Raw genomic sequence first — 25,966 nt, 5'->3', positions numbered from 1 at the left:
TTTCAAATGTTGAACTCCGTAAAAAAAAAATATATTACAAATACTAACAATTTCAAAATAACAAAGCATTTGTAGATGGGTCATGAACACTAAATATTCACTAAAACATCACAATTTATAACAATCATTTAGAAAACATAGTTTTCACATTAAATTATATTATACGTCATATAGATAATTTAAAATCAAAAATACAATTTATGAATATTATAATTTATAAGTTAACATTTTTAAGTATAAAACATAATTTTTAAATAGCGAATGTTACATATTTAAAATAAATCGTCTTAAAATTGACCAGAAAAATATAAGTCTATACGTAGCTTAAAACTCGATAAATTAATCTGACTAGACAAAGTAAATTCACTTAGCAATATTTAGGCCTTAGGGTAACAATATAGAATTTTGTCACATTAAAATAAAACAAATATTGTAATCAAGTCTAACGGCGATATCAATTCAGCGACCCCTTTGGGGTGACAGTCTTTTTGTATAAATAAATTCTGGCGATAACATAAAATTAATAAACAAGAACTCGTTAAAATGTATAGCCCGAATGCTAGGTTAAAGAAAAAATTTTACTAGAGAAGGAAATTTACCCGTATAAGGAAATGATTTATACTAAAATGATTAATATTGTATTAAATTACGGTTTTTGGATAATAAAGTAAAATGATTTTGAATAAAAGGAAATATTATGTTATTAATTATTAAATTTTTGTAAATTTGAAGCTTTGCGTTAAAAAGATTACTTTTCGATCAGATTTGGACATAAATTATCCTATAAGTATATCGTCATATCGTTTTTTCTCTTATTAGTTCTTATTTTCGATTCAGTATTATGGATGTAGTGAGAATACATAATATTTCCAATTATATCATTGAATCAGCGACGCCAGAATTTCATTTACCTTAAAATATTTATTAGTGAATGAATCGCCTTTAAAAATTGAATTACGAACTTATATTCAAAACTAAAAAATACTGATTTTAAATAATACTATGGAATTATACTCATATAATAATTCTTAGATAAATTTTAAAAATTATTATGGCTTTTAAAAAACTTAAATAGACGACTTAAAGTACACGTTAAAAGTAAGTCGTCGTCATTAAACTAATAATATAGGTATAGTTAAAGGTAGGTAATACAAAATATTGGTTGAGATTTGTATGACAATGAACGTAATCAAATTCGAAAAATCAACAATAATTCCGAATGACATAAAGCTGAATTTGAACAGTTGACTTTGAAAATATTGGTATCCAAATCACATTTCTATGCAGATCTCAAGACTTTATCAATTTTGTTTTTTGCAATAACAGTACTTATTGAGTTGTGGTTGAGTTTTCGCGACACACCAACTTTGGTTTCCGTACTCATTAATTCTGCTGATGGCTTTTTCCTGTAACGTTAAAAAAAAACCACAGATATAGTCTAAGAAATATCATATTATATAATTATTCTATCGTCATCTACTTAATTCAAATCAGACGAATGTGGACATAAATTGGGGCAAAACTCACGTTAATCGTATACCGCTTGGTATTGTTGTTATACTGACACGAAAATTCGAACACAGCCTTGGCAGGTTGTCGCGTGATCACTTTGATTTGCAGATAGATATCAGTGATTTTCGTCTTACCCGACATGTCGGGCACAAACCCATCGGGATCAGCGGCATGGTGGAATTTCAATAGCCCTTCGTTGGGCGCCATCTTGTTAGCCCATTCGATCCGATCGATCTCTATCGGCGCACAAAGGTCAGTGTACTTAGCGTTTAACCTGCGTGATGAGACATCTGAGTATAAAATAATACGATGCACAAAGTACATATAATGGGATCGGGACAACTAGATCTACAAAAAATACATTTTTTTTTGTCGAATAGAGCCGGTTTGATATTATAAAGAAAATTAGCTCAACAAAAAAATTGTCCACCAGATGACAGCATACGTTTGCATTATGATTGTACTGAAATAAATTAATTTAATTGCCCTAAATAAACATAATATTCCTAAATAATTAATTTCGTATATAGTAGGCAAGTTAATCCATATTTAGTACAGATCTATGCCCTAAACTTTAGATATTTTTTAAAGACCCTTGTTAGATGCGTATGGGTTATTCTTTCATTTTTTTTTTTTAATTTTATTTCATTTTTTAAAGCTGCGTAGTGTTATATTTTGTTTTTGAGAAAATTTGATTAGAATAGAAATATGTAAGTTTGTAAAATACTAATTGTAATATTTGATTTCAAATTTACAACTGCAAATATTTTGTGCTTAAAACTACTTCTAAAACAACCTTAAGTAATATTATATAGATATACTTTTTTTACTGTAGATAGTCATCAGATAAAAATAGTTATCGAAACAAAATCATACAAAAAATCTCGAATGTCGATTTGATTTACAATCATCATTAAATGTTTCAAAGTAAAGTGCGTTTTTGCCGTTTGGCTATTTCGTGCTTAGGTATTTTTAGCTTTCTATTAATTAATTTAATTTGTTCAGTATTGTGGCATACTTTGATAACTGACACAATTTTATACTTAATTTAATTACATTTCATAGAATTTGTTTGTCGAATATAAAACAGCTACTTACAATATGTTATTTACGATTGCGGCATTATACACACATTTTACGCATATGTGAATATGAATAATGTATTTATAAGAGTTATTTGTGACTACGCTAAATTTAACTTAATATTTAGTAAACATTTACACTGGAAAAAAGGGACTCAAATAAGTTTTTTTCCGGGACTACATTCCATAAACCATGGCCTGGTACTAGACTGGTAGCAAAATAGATGACGTATTAACGTGTGAGACATCGATCGTTTTATACATATATACATATATAATATATTTAGCTGCAGCCTGCAGGCTGTGCGCTTTTCCTCACCTGTTAAGAAACTGTACAAAGTTTGCGACTGCATCAACGGCCAACGGAGCATCCACGCTTATTGGCTGCCATTTTAGACAAGCACACCAGTGAGGTTCAATATAAGCGTCTCTGCACGTTCTATCCAACGGTATCTAAAAAAACATGGAATATTGAATTTATGTGATTATCAGGCGCAATGCTCCTTCCCAAATTTACAAAAAAATGTAATTATATGTCATGATCATTACATTTACTTCACACGATAATAAATGTATATAATTGAATGTTTACTGTTGTTTTGATAGGTACCTATACTTATATAATATTATTTTACCAATATTATACGACATGGACAATACTACGATGTTTTACGAATCGTTTTATTTATAGGTAATTTCTAAACGTGGTGACTAACGACGTGACGTCGCGCGCATTGGTCTTGTATACTATTCACCCGCACCTATATACGACCATACATTGTAATAAATATTATAGTAACAATTAAATTCTTGACAGGTTTTTAAAAACCAAAAAAAATTAGATTTCACCTAAGAATTTATGATCTGTATGGTTATACAAATATTTACTTTTTTTTTAATATTTTTAGTTATTTATAATATTTTAAATTTAATAACTTACATAAAGTGTTTTTTTGTTGAAATATTATTTCCCAATTTAAATAAATATGTGACGAACTACGTAGTTCAACAATCATCTTATAATATATTTATATATAACTGCATGATATTCATAATACAAAAAACCCCCCTCATTAATACTCTAGATCCGCACCTGATGATTATTAAGAAATTTTTCAAAACAGATTCTGTAATACCTACTTATTGCGGTGATTGTCATTTATGAATGGATCACGTAGACGAGTATCAAATTTAAAGGTGATACTCAACAAATAGAATATTTGAGAAGAGCAAAGTGTCCTTCAGTAGAAGAACCGTGTTATTTTTAATCTATTTGGATTTTTTTAATATTAATAGAATCATCAATTCAGCGTTAAACAGAATCAAAAATTAATAATATAGTTAGTGAAACAAAGTTATTAATGGGTATCTATTGAAAGTTGTATTTAAATTGAATGACTCTCCGTCACATCTTGATCAAACTTCAAATATGCTACTTTAGCCTATACCAATATACCATCACTATATATGGCCTTAAAAAATACTTGATTAAATTATGTCTTTAATACCTCGTTGAACAGCGATATAGAACGCTTGTTTACATCGTCAGTTTTAAGCCCATCCCGATGCAGGACACTCATTAGTGTTGAGTATATATCAAATGGAGTCGTTAGACGGTTAGTGTTGTCGTTAAAATTTGACGCCATTTTTGGATACTTTCGGTCAAACCACTTCGGTAGTATGAACGAGAAAAATGGCATCCGTTCTTCGAGTTTTCCCTGTTGCGTGTCCCTTATGGCCGTAAACCTAAAGGTTGACGACAAATAATGTATAGATATCCATTAAATCGGATAAATCTTCTTATTATACCTTTGACCGTGATCACTCATAAACACCAGCATAGTATTGTTCAAATAACCAGACTTCTCAAACCATTCCAACCACTCGACCAGATCATTTTCCGCGACTGATACTTTGCTAGTATAATCATGAGACAATTCACCGTGAAATGCAAACATGAATTTTGGTTTGTCTTCGTAAACCCGAAACATGTCTTTGATATAGTTGAGCATTATCTGTAAATCAACGGATACCAAATTATTAAATACTAAATTGAATTTATCAAGTCCACTTTAACTTAGAATATAGGTAATCCCCAAATTTAAAAAAAATATATCAAAATATTTCTTTTAATAAAATAAATGTAAGTTCATTTTTTGCACAAAAATAATCAATTATTCGTTTATTATATTATAGAAACGGCCTTACAATAAATTATAAAATCAATTTTTATTATCAATTTATCCATTATTAGTACTAACAATAACACTTTTTCTAGTTCTAATCATTTAGGGTTAGGTTAGGTTAGGCTGCTAGCTATGAGATCACGGGAACACAAGGATGTACTAGATGTATTTGTAAAACAGGGTGCACAAATTATAGATGTGCTTGTAAAAAAAATAATGTTTTATGCAATTCAAAGTATTACAGCTCATTAAATTGTGAAATAAATAATTATGTATAATTTATCTTACATTACATTATTATTAAAATGTTGACCTATTACAAATTAACGAAAAATTCTAATTTTTAAAGCCATTTATCCATGTTTAATTTTGTATTTTGTGAAATCATTTATCGTAAATTTCAAGGTATAATAATATATATTTGATTAATGTGTTTTATAAACAATGTTTATATATACACTTTAGTCATAATAATAATAAGTACACGATAAAGTAACCGATAAAATACTATTTGAAACTTTTATGTTTATATGTTATTTGCTCATCATATAATTTTCAATATATATTAATTATTAACTATTTTTATCTATTTATAGGTGCGAGAAATTTCCGATTTTTTTTATTTTAATTGTTTTCTATAAATGTTGATTGGAAATTACTTACAGGGTTAAAATTCTTTAAAATTCAATACAAGATACTACATAAGTTTTTTCTCCTGTTTGTATAAAAAAATCATTAAAATACATAGAAACTATTTTTTTTATATGTATTGAAATTAATATATTCAAATTCTTACAAAGTTCTTCAAAGTCATGAAAGTTTTTTATATAAGAATAATATTATACTATGATCCTATTCACACTGTTTTACGGTATCTTTAATGTAATGTTGTATTATTAACTCAAAAGTTTATAACAATAACATAATGGATTGTGTGTATATATATACATATATATTATTATAATAGTTAAATATTAATTAAATAATAAATTTAAAGTATTTAGAAAAAATTTAATTAACCTAACATAGTGTCATAGTACTAAAACTAAAATAAATTACTTAAATATCTAAATCAAAAAACATAATATCATGAATTATGCTTTTAGTAATATAGATTTACAGACCATCTCAGCTCAGAATTGTTTTTCGTAAACAAAGATTGACGTCTAATAACAACGAAACGGTACCCACCAAACTACCTTTTTTACGTTGCACAAGAATTGCGTCCCGAATTTTCTTCCATCAATTTGAAAAACCTGAAGGTACCCTTTCATTTGACATGATGTCTACAGTTCTACACTATTAATAATGATTTGTGGATTGCTCTTTCAATATCGGACTTAAATTTTAAAAAATCAAATAAAACCGGACGCAATTTATATAGTCGTTTTACGTTTAGATAAAGACTGACGCAATTCGTGTACCCACTTATCAAATTTTTATTTCGAGACACAATTCAAATGTAGCCCTTTTTTAATACTATATTCCTTTAATTGGACTATTTATAAACGCAATACTAACTATTTATTCATAAGTTCATAACCATTCTAAATATATCACACAGTCACATAGTATGCATCGTAATTATACATAATTATCTTACAATTTTGCTTTGTCCACTAAGTATGTTAAATAAAATGCATAAGATAATAAAATAAAATATTTAAGCCGTTTAGAAATTACCTTGTGCCTGGGTAGAGAACCATAACAAAAAGGTTTTTGATGTTGGAACATTGGAGCGGCGTCTACGTAATATGATCGCATATAATGATCGGTCGGCTGTTGGTCGAATCCTTTTAGTCTATACGTAAAAATGCCAACATCTGGAACGTCTTCAGCATAACCTAGAAAACCCCGAATAAATAATCAATTAGCTAAAAGAAAATACATTTTTTTCTGATTTTAATTCTCCGGAGAGATCATTTGGATTTTTTCACAATATTTATATAATAGCACAGTAGTCACCGCTAAAAGTGAATAATAATAAATACTTCTACGGTTCAAATAACCGTTAAGTACAAATAAATATTTTCGAAACGTTTCAGGCATAACATTAGATCATTGGATACATTAATACATTCCACGATATTCAAATTTATATTTATGTTCGATATTGAGACTTTGTATACGATATAATGTATACGATAGCAAAAACATAAGAAATGGCTCAGTTAATAAATCTTTAAAGAAAAATTGGTTTGCGATTGGAAACAAAAATATTATAGTTTATACTAGTTTCCATTTGTCATGCATTCATCAACTTCACGGCACCGGCACCGAGATGACGTGTCGGAATTCAAACGGCGTCCAAAACGACAACAGCAGCCGGTGCCCAGAGGTTCAGTTTAACACGACACACCTTCTCAGCAAAATATAAAATCGAAAACGTCATTCAAATTGACTTACCAGTGACATAACCGTGTTTTTTAAACTCATTCCATATGAACGGATAGACGTTTACGTATGTTGCTTTGTTCCCCATTCGTTTCCTAGTGTCCGGAAGTTCCAGTTCAGTGCGTCCTGTGACGAAAAGAATATTGCAATGGTAAATTGTAAGCACATAATATGATTATAGGCCTAATAGAAAATATTATTTTAATTAGACATTAATTAGGCCATAAATATATAATTATAATCACCATAATAAAAATCATTACCTGTCAAAATCGGTATCAACGCTTGCGGAGTCCCGTCACCGACAATGTTATAGCCTTTTAACACACGTGCGTTCATAGACTTGAGTTTAGCATACACCTTGGGCAGTCCTCTCTGTACCATCATGTGTGACAAAGAGTCCATTCCAAACATTAAAACGTTAAGACCTAACCCGTCTTTAGGCACTTGATCCCATCCAGCTCTATTTATCACATCTTCGTCAAATCGTATACCAGCCATACGACTTTCCCAACTGAATTAAAAAAAAAAATAAGCCATTTAATATATTATACGAACTGATGATCGTGTGATCTAAAATAATATGAAAAATTAAAGGGTTGTGGATAAATATAAATAAACCAAAACTACGATTTTAATATAACTAAATTATTATTAGTGACCGTTTGACAATCTTAAATAAACATCAACCGTTGTAATATTACATATTATAATGAACTTCTGTTAATACTTTACAATGCCCCATTGTAAGATCATTAAATGCTAAATAATAATTACGTATTTACTAATCTACATAGAAGTTTTACTTCGATAAATTTTTACTAGAGGTCTCTATTCCACGTTTAGTTAAATTCGAGATAGTCTATGAATTAATTTCACGCAAATCTATGAATTTATTTCACATACATTTTTTTTATGAATACACGTGACATTATATTTTAAGTGCGTTTAGTATATTCCAATGGTTTTTAGTTTCTAGTGTTTTTACACAACAGTGATCGGTAATCAGTTATTTTTTGTAAATCCGAAGTATTTGCTTCACCCATCCTGCCTTTTTTAAGACAATACTACTCATGAAATATTTTTTTTAGTATAATAGGTAGGCACAGTATAGTAAGATACTTTAGTTTTTAGTTTTTTTATAGCAATTACCAATTATTAGATAGCACACATATTTATATATTTTATATTTATATTTATTTTAATTTAATATAATATATTATTATAATTTAATATGACGTTTATTAAATATTATGTTTTAAATATACACGTGAAATATGTATCCATGATTCACTAATTAATTGTACGCGAATTCAATTCAAGGATTTTTTAATTAAAATACACGTGAACAAAAAATACATTATCACGTCAATCTTGATTCACGTTCAAATTCAAGAGATATACTTTTGACATTGTATTTTTAATACTTGGACAAAGACCAACTTCAAACCAGAGGATTACAAAAATCTAGTCATAATAAATATTAAGGTTGTATATTTTACCCCTCATTAGTAGATGCACGATTCTTGGAACATATAGTATTTGATATTAAATTTATATACGTTAGGTATTTAAAAATTAAATGTATTTCACCTAAATTTGCCATTTTCCGATTCACAGTAAACTCTGAAAAAATCCGATGTCTCCAAATTGTACTCTGTATGAGTAGTGGTCACGACACCCAGTGATGAAGAGAAGTCGTTGGCTCTCAAAACGTCTAAAAACCGTACAATTTTAAAAATAAAACAAAAAAATCTAGTGCAAAGTTATCTTATTACCCATAAATTTGCACTGTATATCGCCGTATTTCTTGAGCGCTTTATCGGTGATACGCGCGATGTTCCCTTTGACTGTAACCCAATCCTCTTCTTCGTCGCAAACCAAAGGCGCCTCTTTTTTGAAAAATTTCATCATAACTGGGTTGAATGGATCCAAATTAGGAAGCGGGCATGCTGTATAGTTTTCGGTTTTTGAACTTGAGTAGACAAAAGAACAAACAAATGTTCATAACGTTATTATATTTTCATATCATACATCATATTTATGATTATAATATTAATATTATATTGTAAATTATTTTTAATATAGATACAGAACAATACGCACTGAACACCCACTACAAATTATATTATACGTATAATATCATTGATTAATCAATGATAATATATACGTATATATATATATAGAGGTATAATAAGTACCTCAAAAAAACTTATGGTAGAAAAAACTATTTTTTATATTTGTTATTATAATTATTTTTTTAAACAGAATTTTTTATGATAAAGTATAGCGGAAAACTAATCCAAAATCCAAATTATTAGTTATTTTATATTTAGATATTTAGGTTAGCTTATTATTTAATATTCAACAATTTTATATTTAGATAGACTAAACAATGCATCACGAATTCGTAGGTATGACCTACACTATACCTATCTAAACTTTAAATCAAAAACAATATAATATAGCGTGACAAACTGTTTCTTTCTAATTTTAAGTAACTAAAGTTGACTTAAGAGTAGAATATTAAATGGATCGCTTTGTTTATATAAATATAACATTTTATTAGCGTACATTTATAACACTGTGTATGTAAATATTTTTTTATACGATGTTCAAGAAACTAAATTCGGTAAACATAAAATAGTGCGTGCAATAACATATTAAGCCAACAACATAATATAGTTTAACAATACAACCGATACATATTCCAAAACAAAGTATAACATACTTTGCATACTTAATTAAGAAACGCTGCATATTAATGTAGGCAAAATTTATAATAAATAATAATATGAACTAAAAATAAGAACAAACACATTTTCATGTTCGTCATAATATGGATGTTTATAATTTTTATTAAAATAATTTACATTGAAGAATACACGAAATATTTGGCGCTTAAAATATTGTACACACACGAATAAATAATTTTTCCTAAAATACATGCCAAAGTTCACATACCAATTTAAATTAATAGAGTAAGTTTTTTAATATTATACTTGAGAAACAATTGCCTCAACAAATTATTTATATTTCCACGATTAATTACTTACAGTAAATCAATAAGTTTTTAAAAAAAATTATAAGCTAAAGATGAATAATTCCATTTGAATACAACTGTTACGCCTAATGAAAAAATATAGGTACTAAAATTATTGATGTATTGATGTAGTTGAAAAAAATCTATCGCTAGTATGACTATAAGAAAAACTGGACGTGTAAACGAAGTTTTTAAATATATCATTACAGCCGTCGTCAACAAGCACAGAAACAATTATAGTTACTGAAACGATGTTAAAGCCGTTTAATTTCAAAAATAAAATTAAATAACAATAGACTATCAAAATAACGTATACTTTGCAATGTATACATTTTATCATCCTAAATCTTAATTTTAATTGTCCGATTGCACGAACATGTTTTCCTTAAATGCCGACGATGTACTTATATTTATACTTCTGGTTAATAACGAGTTACGGAAGGGATCAAAACAGGTAAAAAACAAAATCCAGGTTTCAGTCGTGGATAACAATTATCTAGTTTTAAATATTGATAACTACATTATACTTAACGAATAAAAATACTGTCAGTGAATCTATTTTTTTTTTAGACATTGTTTAATTCTATTTTTAATACATTTTTAATTAATGCTCTCAACGCTTTTAATAGTTTCCAAATCTACTGAAATAATAATGTTTTTTACACATTTACAAAATTTAAATATGTTAGCATGTGGCAATTCTCAGTTTTGAATTTAGAACTGAAAGCTTCACTTCCATTATTCGTTCTCCAAACACTATTTTCCAAAACTCCCCAGAATGTACTTGGAAAAGTAGCATCATAGTCAATATAGTTATTGATCAAATAAGCGATTTATTCAAAAACGTATTTCTCACTTCACTTAAAAGAATAAAAGTAAATCCAAAAACTTAATGGAATCATTTTCCAATTTCCTATTTATTATTTTTATACTCTATAGTACGTCCTAATTCTAAAATTTTTCTCCACCAAACTTGACTGATACGAAATTTGAATACAATCAAATTAGTGTTCATAAATTCTTTCTTAAAGCTTCTATAATTCCTTTTTATATATATTTATTTTAATTAATGGAAAGATAATAAATGATAGAAAAGAATAAACGTACATAACTGTTAGGTATGTCTACACTGAAAAGTATAAATGCTTGGAAATGAAATTAATACTTTAGCAACAACATATAATTTCTGACTTTTCTAACGCTAACTACAATAATTAAGATAAAATAAATGCTTATCGAATGATCGATACCTTATTAAATAAGGGCCACGATTAGGCCGGTAATTTCGCCTTCAGTATTTTTAAAACCGAAATAAAATCCAACTATTATTGCGACCGCAACTAGGACACAACGATACTTCTTAGTTATTTTACTTGCAACGAAAAATTACGCACCCAAGTATGATTAGGAATGGCTAGATTGTCCTTATACACGCCACTTATGTTTCCGTTTAACACTATTTTATTATGGCAATACTATAACTGGCACACGGACCATAGTGAATGTTAAGTACTTTGGATATAATGATGATATATGATGACACGTGCCCCGTGTTCAGATAAAGGTGTAAGTAATGCTTATAAAACAGACTTTACATTCATATAATACAAATTTATAATATTGTATAAGACTTCACTATGGAGAGTTGGAAAATAATAGTACAAGAGGTGTGTATATAAGAACTTACTGTATTCAAACATCGTATACAATAGTTCTGCAATACCTATCTATAATCCTAAAATATAGTTGTCCTTTTTGTAATCAAATTCCCAATTTTTACCAAAAATACAAATGCCATGCTAGTTAAACATTTTATTTATCACATAATATCTATATAAGACGAAATAGTGAAAAACTCATATCTACTGCAGATTATTAAGTTTTAAATTATCAAAAACCATAAGTAATTAATAGGGTTCGGATTTGAAGAAGATATAATTAATAAAAGAAAGTATTTAAAATGTAAAAAAAGGTATTTAATTTATGCAAAAAAGCAATTCAAAAATATATTACAAAATTAAAATATATACTAACTATAGTTAATATTAAAAAAAAATGATTCGATGAATGCGGACTGATGAACAATCTTGAATCTACGCATTATGAACATATTTTAATTTGTATATAGGTAGTACGGGTACTTTTATGGCCATACCAAATACTCGATAAGACATAAACGGATAGAGTATTCAGCGATAACGATTAATATTGCAAACAATGCAATGAATAAAACCGATTTGTACAGACTACCGATAACACGTAAGCTGTGTATAAAATTATTTAATCAACTGAAAATTAAACACAAAAAAGGCATTTACAAGTACAAAAGGCAAAAAAAAAGCAAAAAATAAAATACATCAATCGTCTTAGAAACTAAATGATACATATTATTGTACAAATATTATTTTTCTATTATGATTATAAGAAAAGCTTTTGACTTCAAGTCCGTACCTATAACTAATACTGATACCATGACAATCAGATACGCTATAAATGTTAAACATTTTTAGAAACATTTCATTTGTTTTATCTTATGATTTTAAATTCTGAACGAAGTGATGAATGTATTGATTTTACAATGATGTGTTGTTTTTTTTGTTTGTTTGTTTTTGTGTCTGTGTACACTATACAGCATAACTATAGTCGAAATAATGCTTCAATTTCAAACTTCGAGGATGGTCTCCGATGGCAAAGTAAATATCCTTGATACATTATAAAAGTCAAAAGACGAAATTTTCCAACCGATTTCAAAAAAATTGAGAAAAAAAATGACGGATCTACGAATTACGAATTTTTACGCAAACCCAGTTTTTGATCAAATCGATTTTTTTATATAGTTATGACTCAAAGACTAATCACTTAAAATACTTTCACCAAATGTTTATATTAGTATATCTTTATACAATTAAATTTTCAAAATATTTTGACTTTTTTGAGCTATTTATAGACAACTTAAATTTTCGACTTTTCTAAGAAATTTTTTTGAAATGTACTTAAAAAAAAAATTTTGGGTTACTTAAAAATTTGAAAATTTAATACGAGGTTTCTTATGAGTTGTTCTTATTGTAGTTAAAAAAATCAAAAATCGTTAGCCACATTTTTTTATAAGCGTTTATAGTTCAAATTTTTATAAAATATGTCAAAATCGCGAAAATTTGCAAGTAATTTTGTAGTTGAAAAATTATAAAACTTTTTGTGTTTATATCTAAGGTTCAAAATTCAATAATAAGTTTTCCTTCAAATAGCTGTAGAGAAAAGTAAAAACTATTATAGAAAAAATGTTATGTGCGTTTGAATTTTAAATATTTGTTATTATTCAAAATTAAAAAGTCTAAGTCGTAAATACTTGAACATTTCTCCAGTTATTTAGATTGGCATTTTCCTTGAATGATTTAATTTTTAAAATATTTTGCTTATTTTAATGCTATTTTTAGGCATTTGAAATATTCGTTTTTGTTTAGTTTTTTTTTTAATAAATATCGATAAAATTTTTGGCTGAGTCAAAATACTTGAAAATGTAATACAAATTTCCTCATAAGCTTAGTCTTATAGTGATTTAAAAATTATAAGAATATAATTGGCACAATTTTTTTTACTAGCATTTAAAATTCAAATATTGACAAAAATTCGTCAAAATCATGAATATTTGCCAATTTATTTTGTAGGTTCAATATTTCATAAAATTTTTTGTATAAGTAGCTAAAAATTGAAAATTGAATACAAGATTTTCCATAAGTTTAGCTTACAATAATTTATAAAAGAACTTAAATGTTGGTGTATTCAGGTCATTAAAACATAAAACTTTTTCACCAACCACTGGAAATTATATCCTAGGCTGACAAATCATCTCCGTTCAGGTAAACACAGGTCAAACACTTATGTCATTTAATTAACTCCTTAATTAATAACTTAAATAATAATATTAAAATAAATCATTGAAGTGAATTTGTCTTATACTAATTCCAGAATACCTTTAACAATTTATATGTTAAGGAATTCTTGCATACAAGTTAAGTTACCTTAGGTGATAGTCCCCTTACCCCTTCCATATTCCATTAATCCAGAAACATAATATAGTTGCATTTAACTTGTTTTCATATAAGTAATATCAGTATTATATTGGTACGTTAATAATATTTATATAAATAAAAGTAAATATTTTTTTCTAACGTCAACAATTTACGAACATCTCAAAATAAATTAAAATGTACTAAAATAGATACCAAACATGAAAAAATACGTAAAAAAATTGAGGTTATTTAAATTATAACGATCTAAATATTACTTATACATTTTTTTCGTCAGATTAAAAATAAGTAATTAAAATACAATTTGTTCCCTACATTTATCTGTAATTTAGTAATTATGAATACATCCGACATCGTTAATGAATTAACACCTTTTTGCGTATTGCGAACGTTTTATCTGCCTTTAATCATGCGGTGTTGCCAGATTTGGCGTTAGTCAATTATTACCATAGACATATAAAACAACTAGATAGCGGACTGCGTATTACATTCCCATAGGAAAGTTGAAGTCTTGCGGCCATAATATGCCAACAGGGCAATGTTTACAAATAAACTCAATAGATAAAATAGCTATATTGATAATAATAATACAAATAACGAATTTATTTTCATAATAGTATACAATTTCGTAAACATTGCCCTGTTAGCATATGGCCGCTGACTTCAATTTTATCGTGCACTCCACTATCTAGTTGTTTTATACGTTTATTTTTATAACAAAATTATAAATAATCGTTATTTTACGAGTAAAAATTTAAACTAAGGATAAAATTTCTTTCATTAGCCAACGTTCAAGTTCTTTTATAATTATTGTAAGCCTAACTTTTAGCTACTTATACAACATTTTTTATAAAATTTAACCACAACATAATTTGAAATATTCATGGTTTTTGGTTGAGTTAAAATACTTGAAAATTCAATACGATACTCATCAAATATTAATTTTATAGTGATTCAAAAATTATAAGAGTACATAAGCACAATTTTTTTTTATTAGCATTTGAAGTTCAAATATTGACAAAAACAGAAATATTGTTCGTGCGGTTTCAAAAAATGTAGTTTCAGAATTGTTATCGCTTTATTGTATCAATCGGTACGTTGGACAAAAAACACGTCTGAATTTTTATGTATAATAAATGAATACAACAAATATAATAATGCGATAATTTTTGAAAAAATTAAAATAACCATTGTAATACCTACTAAAAGTAAAATAAGTGAATTTAATAGTTAGCTAGGTAGGTATATCAAAAAACATATCATAAAATATATACGGTAGATATGATATAAGCTGACAGGCCGTCTCCACTCAGAATCACTTTTCGTATATACAACGATATATATTATAATAATTCAATTCAAATTGATCACATATATAAGTGACCTACCAATGGGTTTTTTTTATTAATTATTTTCTATTGAAATAAAACAGCTATATCTACGTTATAAATTCTAATACATTTTATAATTATATAATATATATTCTGAATGTATTACTATGTCTAATAAGAAATAAATTATTATTTTTATCAATATAAATAACGAAAGAATTGAATCGATTTTAAAATGTCAAAACCTGAATAAAATAATTTAGGCTCAAAGCCATAAATAAATAATACTATTTAATATTTATCTAATGTAATAATATGACATAATTATACGTTACTTTTTAACAGGAACTTCATTGTTTGATGATTTAATAATATCAAGTTCGATTTGTTTTCTAAACATACAAAAATCAAATCATAGTTTATTAATGACTCGTCATGATTAATTATTACAAATATATGAAAATATTATATTTCATAAATTATACTGTAAATTATCATTATATTATTTTAATACTGATTTTTTACGTAAATGGAGATCTATTTTGTATAACATACAGATTTTGTTTAAAAATGTTTATTTTTTGTAAGTATGAAATACAATAAAACATTTTTGTGATCAATACAAAATATATGCATCCAAACGGATGTCAATTATATCGTATATACGATAAATTTTCATGTACACCATATACAATTATTTTAAGTTAAGCCCGAATGATTTAAAACTGAATTCTTAAAAATAGTCACCTTTTTTTAAATACAACATTCAAAATAGATGTATAAATATATTACACATGTATAATATATATAATTACATGAAAAAATGTCTTCCAAAAATATGAAATATAAGTATAGTTTACCAAAGCAGGTTTGACGGAAATAGGAAACAAACCTTTGTTAAAATTGGCGGAAACTGGTGATGACGGAAACAGTAATGTTAAATGTAGATAAGCGGAAACGGGACATGGTCAATTATATTCGTATATCGATTGTCGACACGCTATACAAAAAGAGCCCCAGGTACAATATTAATTGGGGGTAAATTAAAGTTTTAAATATTTCTTATATTAAATATATCATATATGCAAATATCTATCTGAAATCTGAATTAAGAAAAAAATAGTTTTACGTACCGCATAATGCTTCGATCTGACATATCGTAATATGAATTGCTGCGGGTCATTTGAAAAATTGAATAGCCCATGATTCCTAAAAATATGAAGGCACATACACGCCGAACCAAAAAGGACGGTGCCCTTACAGTAACCATCTTCAACACCAACTGTAAATAAAAATTATTTAAAGCTAATAAAATCGACTATTTTCAGTTATTTAAATAAAAACATTTTCTATTTAAGACAAGAAATATTGAAAAGACCATATTAGTTTATATTCTATACAACCAATTAAGTTTATATTATACAAGGTATTTTTATTTCACTTTTTCCCCTTCTTAATATTTCTGAAGACGCCCTTGCTTATTAATATCTATGAAATATGAATAATGAATATATTATATTATATATATTAGTAAATACTAAATAATTACATTAAATTATAAAACCCAAATTTAATAAATTAAATAAAAAATTAATTTAACATAGTTATTTGTTATAAGACTACACAGTGAAATTTTTCAAACTAAAACTAAAAGTATTATGAAATATAAATAAATACCTAGCACATAGTTTTTAAGATAATGTGTTTTATTGATTATATTTCTGAAGAAAAATAAAAAATAAAATAATAGTAAGACAGGAAACCTATATATTTATGATTATATAATTACTACCAGGCTTTTAGTCAACGTTTACCTATATAAAAGTTTGTCTTATTTGCTTACCTGTTTAATATTATATTTATGAATACTCATAATTTATGAGCCCTAAATACACAGTAAGTGGGTTATATACTTATATAGTTATATTATCACTTGTATTAATGCCTTAGAAATTAAAATAGAAATATTTGATACAATGTCGCGTCGTAAAACAAAAAGTGAAGTATACTAGTCACCTATACCAACTAACTAATCGAAAATTTATGAATTTACATTTGAATTATTTGGTAGCAATAGCATAGACTAACAGTGGGGAGAAGTTAACATGACTCCCAACACAAACAAAATGAAATTTTATATGTGTCACTAGTTACTTGTACAGTATAATATTTATTTATCATGATTTTATCATACAAACGGATTCATAAAAAAAAATTCAAATTATGAATAAGCGAAAACTCGTCATTTAATAATAATAAAACAAAATTTGAATAATTTATTAATATAACAGTTAACTGTTAATATAGTTTCATCGACTTATCTTCAATTTTTAATGAATTCTGCAAATTAAATTCTACCATAGACCATAGTAATTTTGATTGCACGTATGACATAGGCAATTTTTGACAGGTGCGGATCCACAATATATATATGGGAAGCGGAGGGGAGGGGCGATGACCAAGTTAATGAAACGAAATTGACAAGAAAACTGGCATGCTAGAATTCACAAGAGTCTACAAGAAAGCTATCACCCCTTCCCCCCTTAGATCCTCACCTGACTTTTGATCAGTAACTGATAAATGAAAAGTATCAGATAAAGAATATTTCTGAATAATACTTTTTTTTATATGTTATACAAATAAGTAATTTATTTTCTAAAAAGATCACGTGGTGATTTTTCTAACATAGAAATTTCTCCTCAAATTTAATGCAATAGCAGTAAAACCTCGACTAGTGTAAAAAAGCTTACTCTCACATACCAAAGATAAAAATATTATATAATATAAGAAAAATATATAATGTATAAATGTTATCCGCACGATTATAAATGATAATAAACAAAATATGTTTTTTAGTAAACAATTAATGATTATCCACGCACCAATAGCGATAATTTACTTTTATACAACTGAAAAAAAAAACAGAAATTATAAATAGATAGATTTATCTTTTATAAATTCAGAAAATAGTAACGAAGTAGTTAAACAATAAAATTCGTTTTCAAATTTTTTTGCACACTGGTTTCTGACAAAATTTATTTTTTATTTAAGCTTTTTCAAAATTAAAAATTTTACAGGCTGTAATGTTCACCAAATTTTAAATTTGCATTTTATAAAAATATAATTTTAAAAATATTTGGTAACTTTCTGTGTTATTTATTAGTATTTAAAACTTTGTAATTTTCGATGTATGTAAGATCCAATTTTGGTTTGTAAATTTTAAAACTTCAAAATTCAATAAAAATTACAAAGTCGCATAGGTTTTTCTCAAAGCAATTCAAAAATATTAAAAATACATACATTTTTCTTATATAAGTGTTTAAATTTCAAATTTTAACATAAGTAATTCATTAAAATCATAAAAACGTGCAAATTATTTTACAGTAATACACTTTTAAATTGTTCCATTCATTTCGAAGTTTGAAAATATATAAACTCCACCCCCCCCCCCCCCCCGCCAAATTACACTCACATATTGTACTCCTGTGGGCTGTGGACATCATATGTGATCAAGGCCGTAACTGGGGAGGTCCAAGGGTCCGGAGTTCTTCCCGCAACTACCGAATTTTTAAAGTAGATATATTTAACGTAAATTACAGATAAAAATGACAAGTGTTCAATATCTAGATATTTAAAAATAAATGTTGGACCCCCCTCCGATTTTTTTTCTGTTACGGCCTTGTATACGATAGCAATCCATACAAAACTAATGCAGTTTTATGATGGCAGAGCTACGAGGACGAACTACGATAATGTGGTGGCCGACAACTGATCAGACTATGTCTTGAAAACCTTATATATAAAGTCCTCAATCGTGTCGACGCTAAAAAGGCACGTTGTTATCCTGATCTATAATCGGAGTATCAAGAATGAGGATGACGTCCATAGTAAATATACTTCTAATAAGTCGTGATCCAACATTTCGTAGACAAACTGCAAATGTGTATAATAAAGGTAATATTTTTTTCAGCAAATTTTTGGTTACGTTTCTACAGTGGCGGATCTAGGATTTTCTCATAACATGAATAGGTATATGAGCTTTATTCTACTAAATTTAAAAAATAATATTTAATTTCCATACCCCCCCCCCCCCCCCGTAGATCCGCCACTGCGTCTTTATGATAATATTATGCATGGATGATTGTAATTCAGTGCGATAATTACCAAAATTTAAAAAAAATTTGTGATGTAAATCACAAGTTGCGCATTCAGGCAAGTGTATTGTGGGAACAATACTTATAACATGACATAAAAAAACTGAGAATATTTTTTTAATATTAGAAATTTTGAAAAGTTTTTAAGTATACCAACACTGCTGTAATTGTTTTAAATAAATTAGTAAATAGTAAAATAGTATTATTATTTTTATTTTATTAGATTCTAGTTATTTTTCTAGCATAATTTTTTATTAATAATTTCTGCATTTAAGAGGACCCCCACTTTCAATGGCCCCTAGGGCTACTAAATGCATGCTAATAGTAACTGTGAAATACCTAAAGTTTCATGTTTGTATATAGTAGTTATGTGTAACAGTTTAATATATTATATAAATAAATACATTAAGTAAAATTATTTAATCCATTCTCTAGATACACAATACACATAGTGTAAACAAAAAAAATATTACCTAACTCAAAGAACGAAAATCAGAATAGGGTTTGTTTTTAGTAAAATAAACCAAGAACAGTGGAGGAAAACAGATAATCGGATTTTTTAGGGAGGAAAATGGCTACAACTTGTATATCGAGCACGTCACGCTGTGGAAATCGAATCATGACCGCCGCCGCCGCCGTCAGGTATAACAGAGAAACCTTACAAGTAGATATTTGAACTTTTATTCCGATCGTCTACCCACGTACGATTATCGTGGTATAATAGGTACCTATATCACCTATACTACCCGTCGGGAAACAATATAGAAAAAAGTCATCCCTTCCACCACGCGAGCTCTACATGGTATAATATTATGTTGGATACAAGAAAATCACGACGGAAAAACACGCATATGATAATGTATAACCCATAAAATTAAATATCAGCTACCCATCCCAGTATAATACTCGATCGATTCCCAGTGTTTTGTGTAAACGATACGCCGATACAAACAAGCGCCATAGTACCACCGTATTTTTTATAATCATCGATGACGATGTCGCGGACAACTTGTCGTCACCGTGATAAATTACTTTTATACTTATACTTAATCATAATCCACCTACAACTACCTGCGTTATTGTAATTGATAATTCAATACATGGTATTATTGCGGCGTACGTGTGGCGATCAATCGCCGAGCGTCGTCTTTTTGGCCGTCGTCGGCAGCACGGGGCGCGCGGCTACAGCGCAGCTCCCAGCGCGGATGACGTTGTAGTCGTAACGCTCGCGCTCTCTTCTCTCTCGTCCGTGCTTCCTGCTTCGCCACCCTCGGCGTAGGGCTCCGCGATCGAGTGGTCGGCGGCGCGCGCACGCACGTCCCCAGCAAAGATAATAATATTGTTTATTATTACCGTCGTTTCTCCGGCGAGTAGAGTACAATATTTATTATTGAAGTTACGAAACGAAATCGAGATGTCGTTATGTCGGCAACGGGAAAAAATCGGAAAGAGCAAAAATATAGTATAACGTTTAGGAGAAACGATTTGAAGACGACAGTATATGACCGAGGAACGACGGCGACGCGAACTGATGGACAACCGCGGACCGACTGCCGACGTGCGCGCGACGTCTTATCACTATCCTGTATAATAATATTCACCACAGTCGACCGTGTCCAATGACAACGCCGCCGCCGATGCCGCAGCCGGAGCTCAGCTGCGGCTGCAGCTGATAATAGAACGACCCCAAAGCCGCCGCCCACCGATAGGGGTGACAGATCGAACTGCCACCCAGCGCGTCGAGGCTGATACTACACTTGAACAGTTTAATATAAAGTTTATATATATCTATAACAGTGATAACGCGAACACATGATGTACTTACTGCGTTTACAGCGTGTACCACGCCAGTTAAACGCCACCACAATGTCTGTGCGCGGTGAGCGATTAAACAATATAATAATATCTAATTGTTTTTCAGAGTTCCGTGTTCTACTGTAGCCGTTGGACCTAATAAGAATTAAGTATAATAAACATAATTGCATATTACGTAATAATTTACCGCATTAATTTTATTATTATTGCAATAATTTTAGTTTTAAAATTTCGTGAAATACTTGTTTGGTTCTGGTAAACAATTAAGCCATGGTGCACATAATTCAAATTTAAAATTACACTCAGTAAAGCGTTATTCATAAAGTAATCAATACTCAATAAATAGGTAATATATTATACTATTCTATAAATATAAATTCTGCGATATAAGTAAAAATATGTCATAATAATAATAGTTAGGTTCATTATAATATACAGGTTTAACATTAAATATTACTAAAATACTAAAATACTATTATATTATTATTTATTAAATTTAAATGATTTTAAAGTATAATAAAATACTAATTACGCTTATTCTTCACAAGGTAAGTACTTACATTTCAAATTAAGAATATTCACTATATAAATTTATTTAACACGCCAGTTATTAAATTGTTTTTTTATGGTTTTGTGATCATTATAATAACATAATATTACTACACCTACACTTTATTGACTTATCTAAATACTTGTATTTAATTTAAAGTCTTAAGAAAATAATTGTTGATTATTTTTTTAATTGAATAAAAATATGTGCATAATTGATCAATGCTGAAAAAATTTAATTAAAAATTATAAATTTGTAGGGAAAAATACTTGTAGAACATTGGAACACTCCGTATGCATACTTAGGTACATACTAAATACAATCACATAATATTATGTGTTTGGGTAATGGGTATTATAGTTTATAATTTTTATATTATTATAGATTCTGGCTATCTAATTCTATAAATGATCTTCCACTGCCCACAATATTATTACGTAATGTTGTGATACAAGCATCTAACTCTGTCTATCATAAAAATTAAAAAATTAAATACTACTGTTATATTAATTTATTATGACATTAAAACCATTGAATATCGATTAATATTTTTTGATAAATAACTTATGATGCGGCATGCCAGAATTGTAACAAATCTGTTTGCCATCACAACAGTGAACTAATACCAGTGGCGGTCAAACGGGGGGGGGGGTGAGGGGGATAGATCCCCCCTTGGCTTTTTTTCCTTAATATTTATAACAATTACATATATGTTTATTGTACTATAATGCTAATGTATTACATTTTGTTTTAATTTTTCTGAAAATAACGCTTATGAGCGTATATTATTATTATCTTGATTCTAGACTCGTTCTAGTAAGAAGGCTGTTATTATTATTAATATTTAGTAATTAGTTGCTTAATATACAAAATTTACGGGAATTACCCAGCTCGGTGATCGTGAATATTCAATAACAACACACCCTTGACCGGGCCATCGGCCGAAATGTATTAATAAAACGGTTGAAAACATATTTGAGAAATACTATGGGAGAGGTAAGTTAAAATACTATGGGGGAGGTAAGTTTGCTGTACTTATTATAAAATAATATAATATATTAACCTATAATATTGGAATAAGTATTAAATTAACAGTTCAAATATAAATATATTATACACTAACTTTGTAGGTTTTGTTAATTTATTTTATAGTAAAATTATAACTTATAAGAATCTTTGAAATGTCAATATAATGCTTTGTATATTAGTACATTATGTTAATATATGTATATATATATATTTTAATTGTGTAATTTTATTATTCTAGAGTCGTATCAATGGTTTGGCCACTATGGCTGTTCATCGTGGAATTATAAATATAACCTCCAATGAAGTGCTGGATGAATTAGCAAAAAAAAAAACAAAAAATAGATTTAATAATATAAAACAAATATTGTTAATATTAGTAATATTACATTGTAATAATTTTATAAATAAAGTAACAATTTACCTGAATTTAAAAAAATTGATATTAGGCATAACCATAAATTATATTTTAATGATTAATAGTAGTGCATATTAAAAAATCAGTCTCATCCTCCCCCATGACAAAATCATTTAACCGCCACTGACTAATACCATTACTAACAGCAACATTAGGCTTAATCATTGCTTCTTTTTTCACTTTTCTTTGAATAGTAGGGGATACGTTTCTTTATTGTTCTGAATACTCAACCAGATGATTCTGTAAATAATAGTATAAATTTATTATAATAATATAGACTATAGAGCATAATATAGTGGACAGGCGCGTACACAAAAAAATATTTTGGGGGGGGTTTTGGTTTTAAATTTTTATTCTTATATAATCTAACCTAAGGTTATAAATAATAAAACTTATTTCCTGAAATTTCGGGGGGGGTTTGAACCCCTAAAACCCCCCCTTGTGTACGCGCCTGATAGTGGAACAGTGGACGTATCTATAGGAATATTTTTGGATATTTCTGATATGAGACAATTTACCACATATTATATAGCTACAACTAAAAAATTTTAGGGGCTGGGTGATTTAATATTATGAAATAAATAATATAAATAGAGAAATTTTAATTTATAAATACGTCATGTTTATTATTAAATTAATACATTATGTAATAAATTAAACATTTTTCAACAATTTGTAGACTTAAAATGTTTTAAATGAATCCACATGAAAAATTTAAATAATATTATGAAAAATTCATTTTTGTATATTTTTAATAAAAATATTAACAATTTCTTTCATATTTATTAAAAGTCATCAGTGAGAGGCTCGACAATCTAACGTTTCCTAGTTGATTCTTTAAAAATGTTTTCATTTTTTCTTTGAAATTCATTTTGAAATCATCGGGTTATTATTGTAATTGTTATTAATTTAACGTCCTAATAGCTATTACTGCTAATGTGAGAAAATAAACGAGGTACAACTGTTCAACGATCGACGAAGCAATTTCTAGTAACCCATTATAAATTGATAACATTTTTTTTATAACAATGTTTGTAAATATAACAGTAAACGGAAATCTATTTCTAAGAATAGAACGCACTATCGACGTACCATTTAAACATAAATACGGGTTCAGAGTTACGTCATAATTTGTGGTTTTTCGTGTCTTACACTCTAGTGCTTTTTATAGTTTTATCGTATTTTTATTAGCCATTGCAATCATGGAGTGGACTAAAGTATCAAACACCACTACATCAGTCAGTTACGTAAAACTGTACCTATAACTATGGTGACCAGTTATAAAAATTTTAAAAAAGAGTACTTTTTAAAATATAGGTCTTCCTCTGTCGTAATTGCCAAATCCATTACTATTCTACCTATTTTGCCCATGTCATAGCCCACAGGATAACTCCTTCTATAAAAATTGTTTTTTTCATCTGATTACTCTATTTTTTATTATTATTATTATTATCAACTTAAAAAAAAACTAATTATTTGAAATTATTATCTTATAAAAGTAAAAATATCTAGAATAAAATTGAAATAAACAAATACAAAACTTTATAAATATATGTTTCCTACATATTAACAGATTACAGATAACAAATTTAATTAACTATGCTATCAACCCATCAGAATAAATTAGGTATAATACATTAGGCTTTATTAGAGGGGTGATTTAGGTGATAATACACCCTCAGGTCTTTTTTTACTTGTTGTATAATTTATTTTTACTATAATCTAACCTAACCAAGAAAACTAGAAATATTATTGTAATCAATACCATATAATTAATTATAATTTGTGAGATACCTATATTCATATAGGTAACTAAATATTTTTTTTTTTTTAATAATGAGTTATGACAAATATTCATATCGCCCTTCACAAAATGCAGGTCCTAGTTACGCCACTATACATTATGTTGAACCATTCAACCATAAATTAATATAAATTAAAAACCAAATTATAAAAAAATCATAAGCACATATTAGCCTATAATACTTAAAAAAAAAAAAATTATTACAATATCATGTACTTTACACTATTGTTAAGGACACTAGGACATACATCAAAAGAGTACTATCAACAAAAAAAGAGTACGTCTGGTCACCAAACCTATACATACCTCAAAAACAACATAGGAACGAGCTATGGTTGACGCCTTGACGGTTATGTAATATAACATAGTTTATATTATATTTGTAGGTAGGTATATTAAGTAATAAAGCAATATGCATAAAATGTTTTAATTTAATTTGAAATTTTAGTATGGGCTCGAGCATAGCGAGGGAGCTCTATTTACAGTATACGATACGTGATACGTCACTGCGTATACCAGTTGTATTATATAACTAAATAAACATTTTAAAAATAATTAGGGTATAAAAAAGATCGACAAAAACTAATTACAATTTATCAGCCATTTAATCATAAATAATATTT

General features: G+C 27.8%; 1 protein-coding gene and 1 long non-coding RNA gene across 4 annotated transcripts; both read right to left on the bottom strand.

Moving 5' to 3' along the window:
- LOC114128015 (uncharacterized) lies at window positions 1-21,442 on the bottom strand. Of its 3 annotated transcripts, none has more exons than XM_050199663.1 (13): window positions 20,831-21,442; window positions 16,710-16,858; window positions 15,912-15,968; window positions 8,953-9,149; window positions 8,768-8,891; window positions 7,438-7,688; window positions 7,187-7,300; window positions 6,464-6,624; window positions 4,404-4,609; window positions 4,103-4,340; window positions 2,914-3,047; window positions 1,528-1,786; window positions 1-1,406 (listed from the first exon to the last, which is right to left on the bottom strand). In XM_050199663.1, the coding sequence occupies exons 2-13, from the start codon at window positions 16,844-16,846 to the stop codon at window positions 1,302-1,304; spliced, it is 1,983 nt and encodes a 660-aa protein (XP_050055620.1). In that variant the 5' UTR covers window positions 16,847-16,858; window positions 20,831-21,442; the 3' UTR covers window positions 1-1,301. The 3 variants fall into 3 exon arrangements, with proteins under 3 accessions (XP_050055620.1, XP_027848221.2, XP_050055618.1); XM_027992420.2 differs by having other exon boundaries at window positions 20,802-21,441; XM_050199661.1 differs by lacking the exon at window positions 20,831-21,442 and adding an exon at window positions 17,420-17,637.
- Window positions 21,443-22,297: 855 nt separating this feature from the next.
- Window positions 22,298-25,743, bottom strand: LOC126549676 (uncharacterized). The gene is made up of 3 exons (XR_007603802.1): window positions 25,650-25,743; window positions 23,546-23,779; window positions 22,298-23,431 (listed from the first exon to the last, which is right to left on the bottom strand). It is a non-coding gene; the product is annotated as an uncharacterized LOC126549676 (long non-coding RNA).
- Window positions 25,744-25,966: the final 223 nt, after the last annotated feature.

The sequence above is a fragment of the Aphis gossypii genome, chromosome 2, assembly GCF_020184175.1.
Source record: "Aphis gossypii isolate Hap1 chromosome 2, ASM2018417v2, whole genome shotgun sequence".
Classification (NCBI taxonomy): Eukaryota; Metazoa; Arthropoda; class Insecta; order Hemiptera; family Aphididae; genus Aphis; species Aphis gossypii.
This window is presented reverse-complemented; position numbering and strand designations above follow the sequence as displayed.

What these genes read in the sequence shown, in the direction of transcription:
- LOC114128015 (XM_050199661.1), bottom strand. Translation starts at nt 17,449, where the DNA reads ATGAGTATTCATAAATATAATATTAAACAG. An exon ending in ATAAATATAATATTAAACAG is followed by an intron (nt 16,859 to 17,419) that starts GTAAGCAAATAA and finishes TTTTATTTACAG; the next exon opens with TTGGTGTTGAAGATGGTTAC. An exon ending in TTTGTACAGTTTCTTAACAG is followed by an intron (nt 1,787 to 2,913) that starts GTGAGGAAAAGC and finishes CTCATCACGCAG; the next exon opens with GTTAAACGCTAAGTACACTG.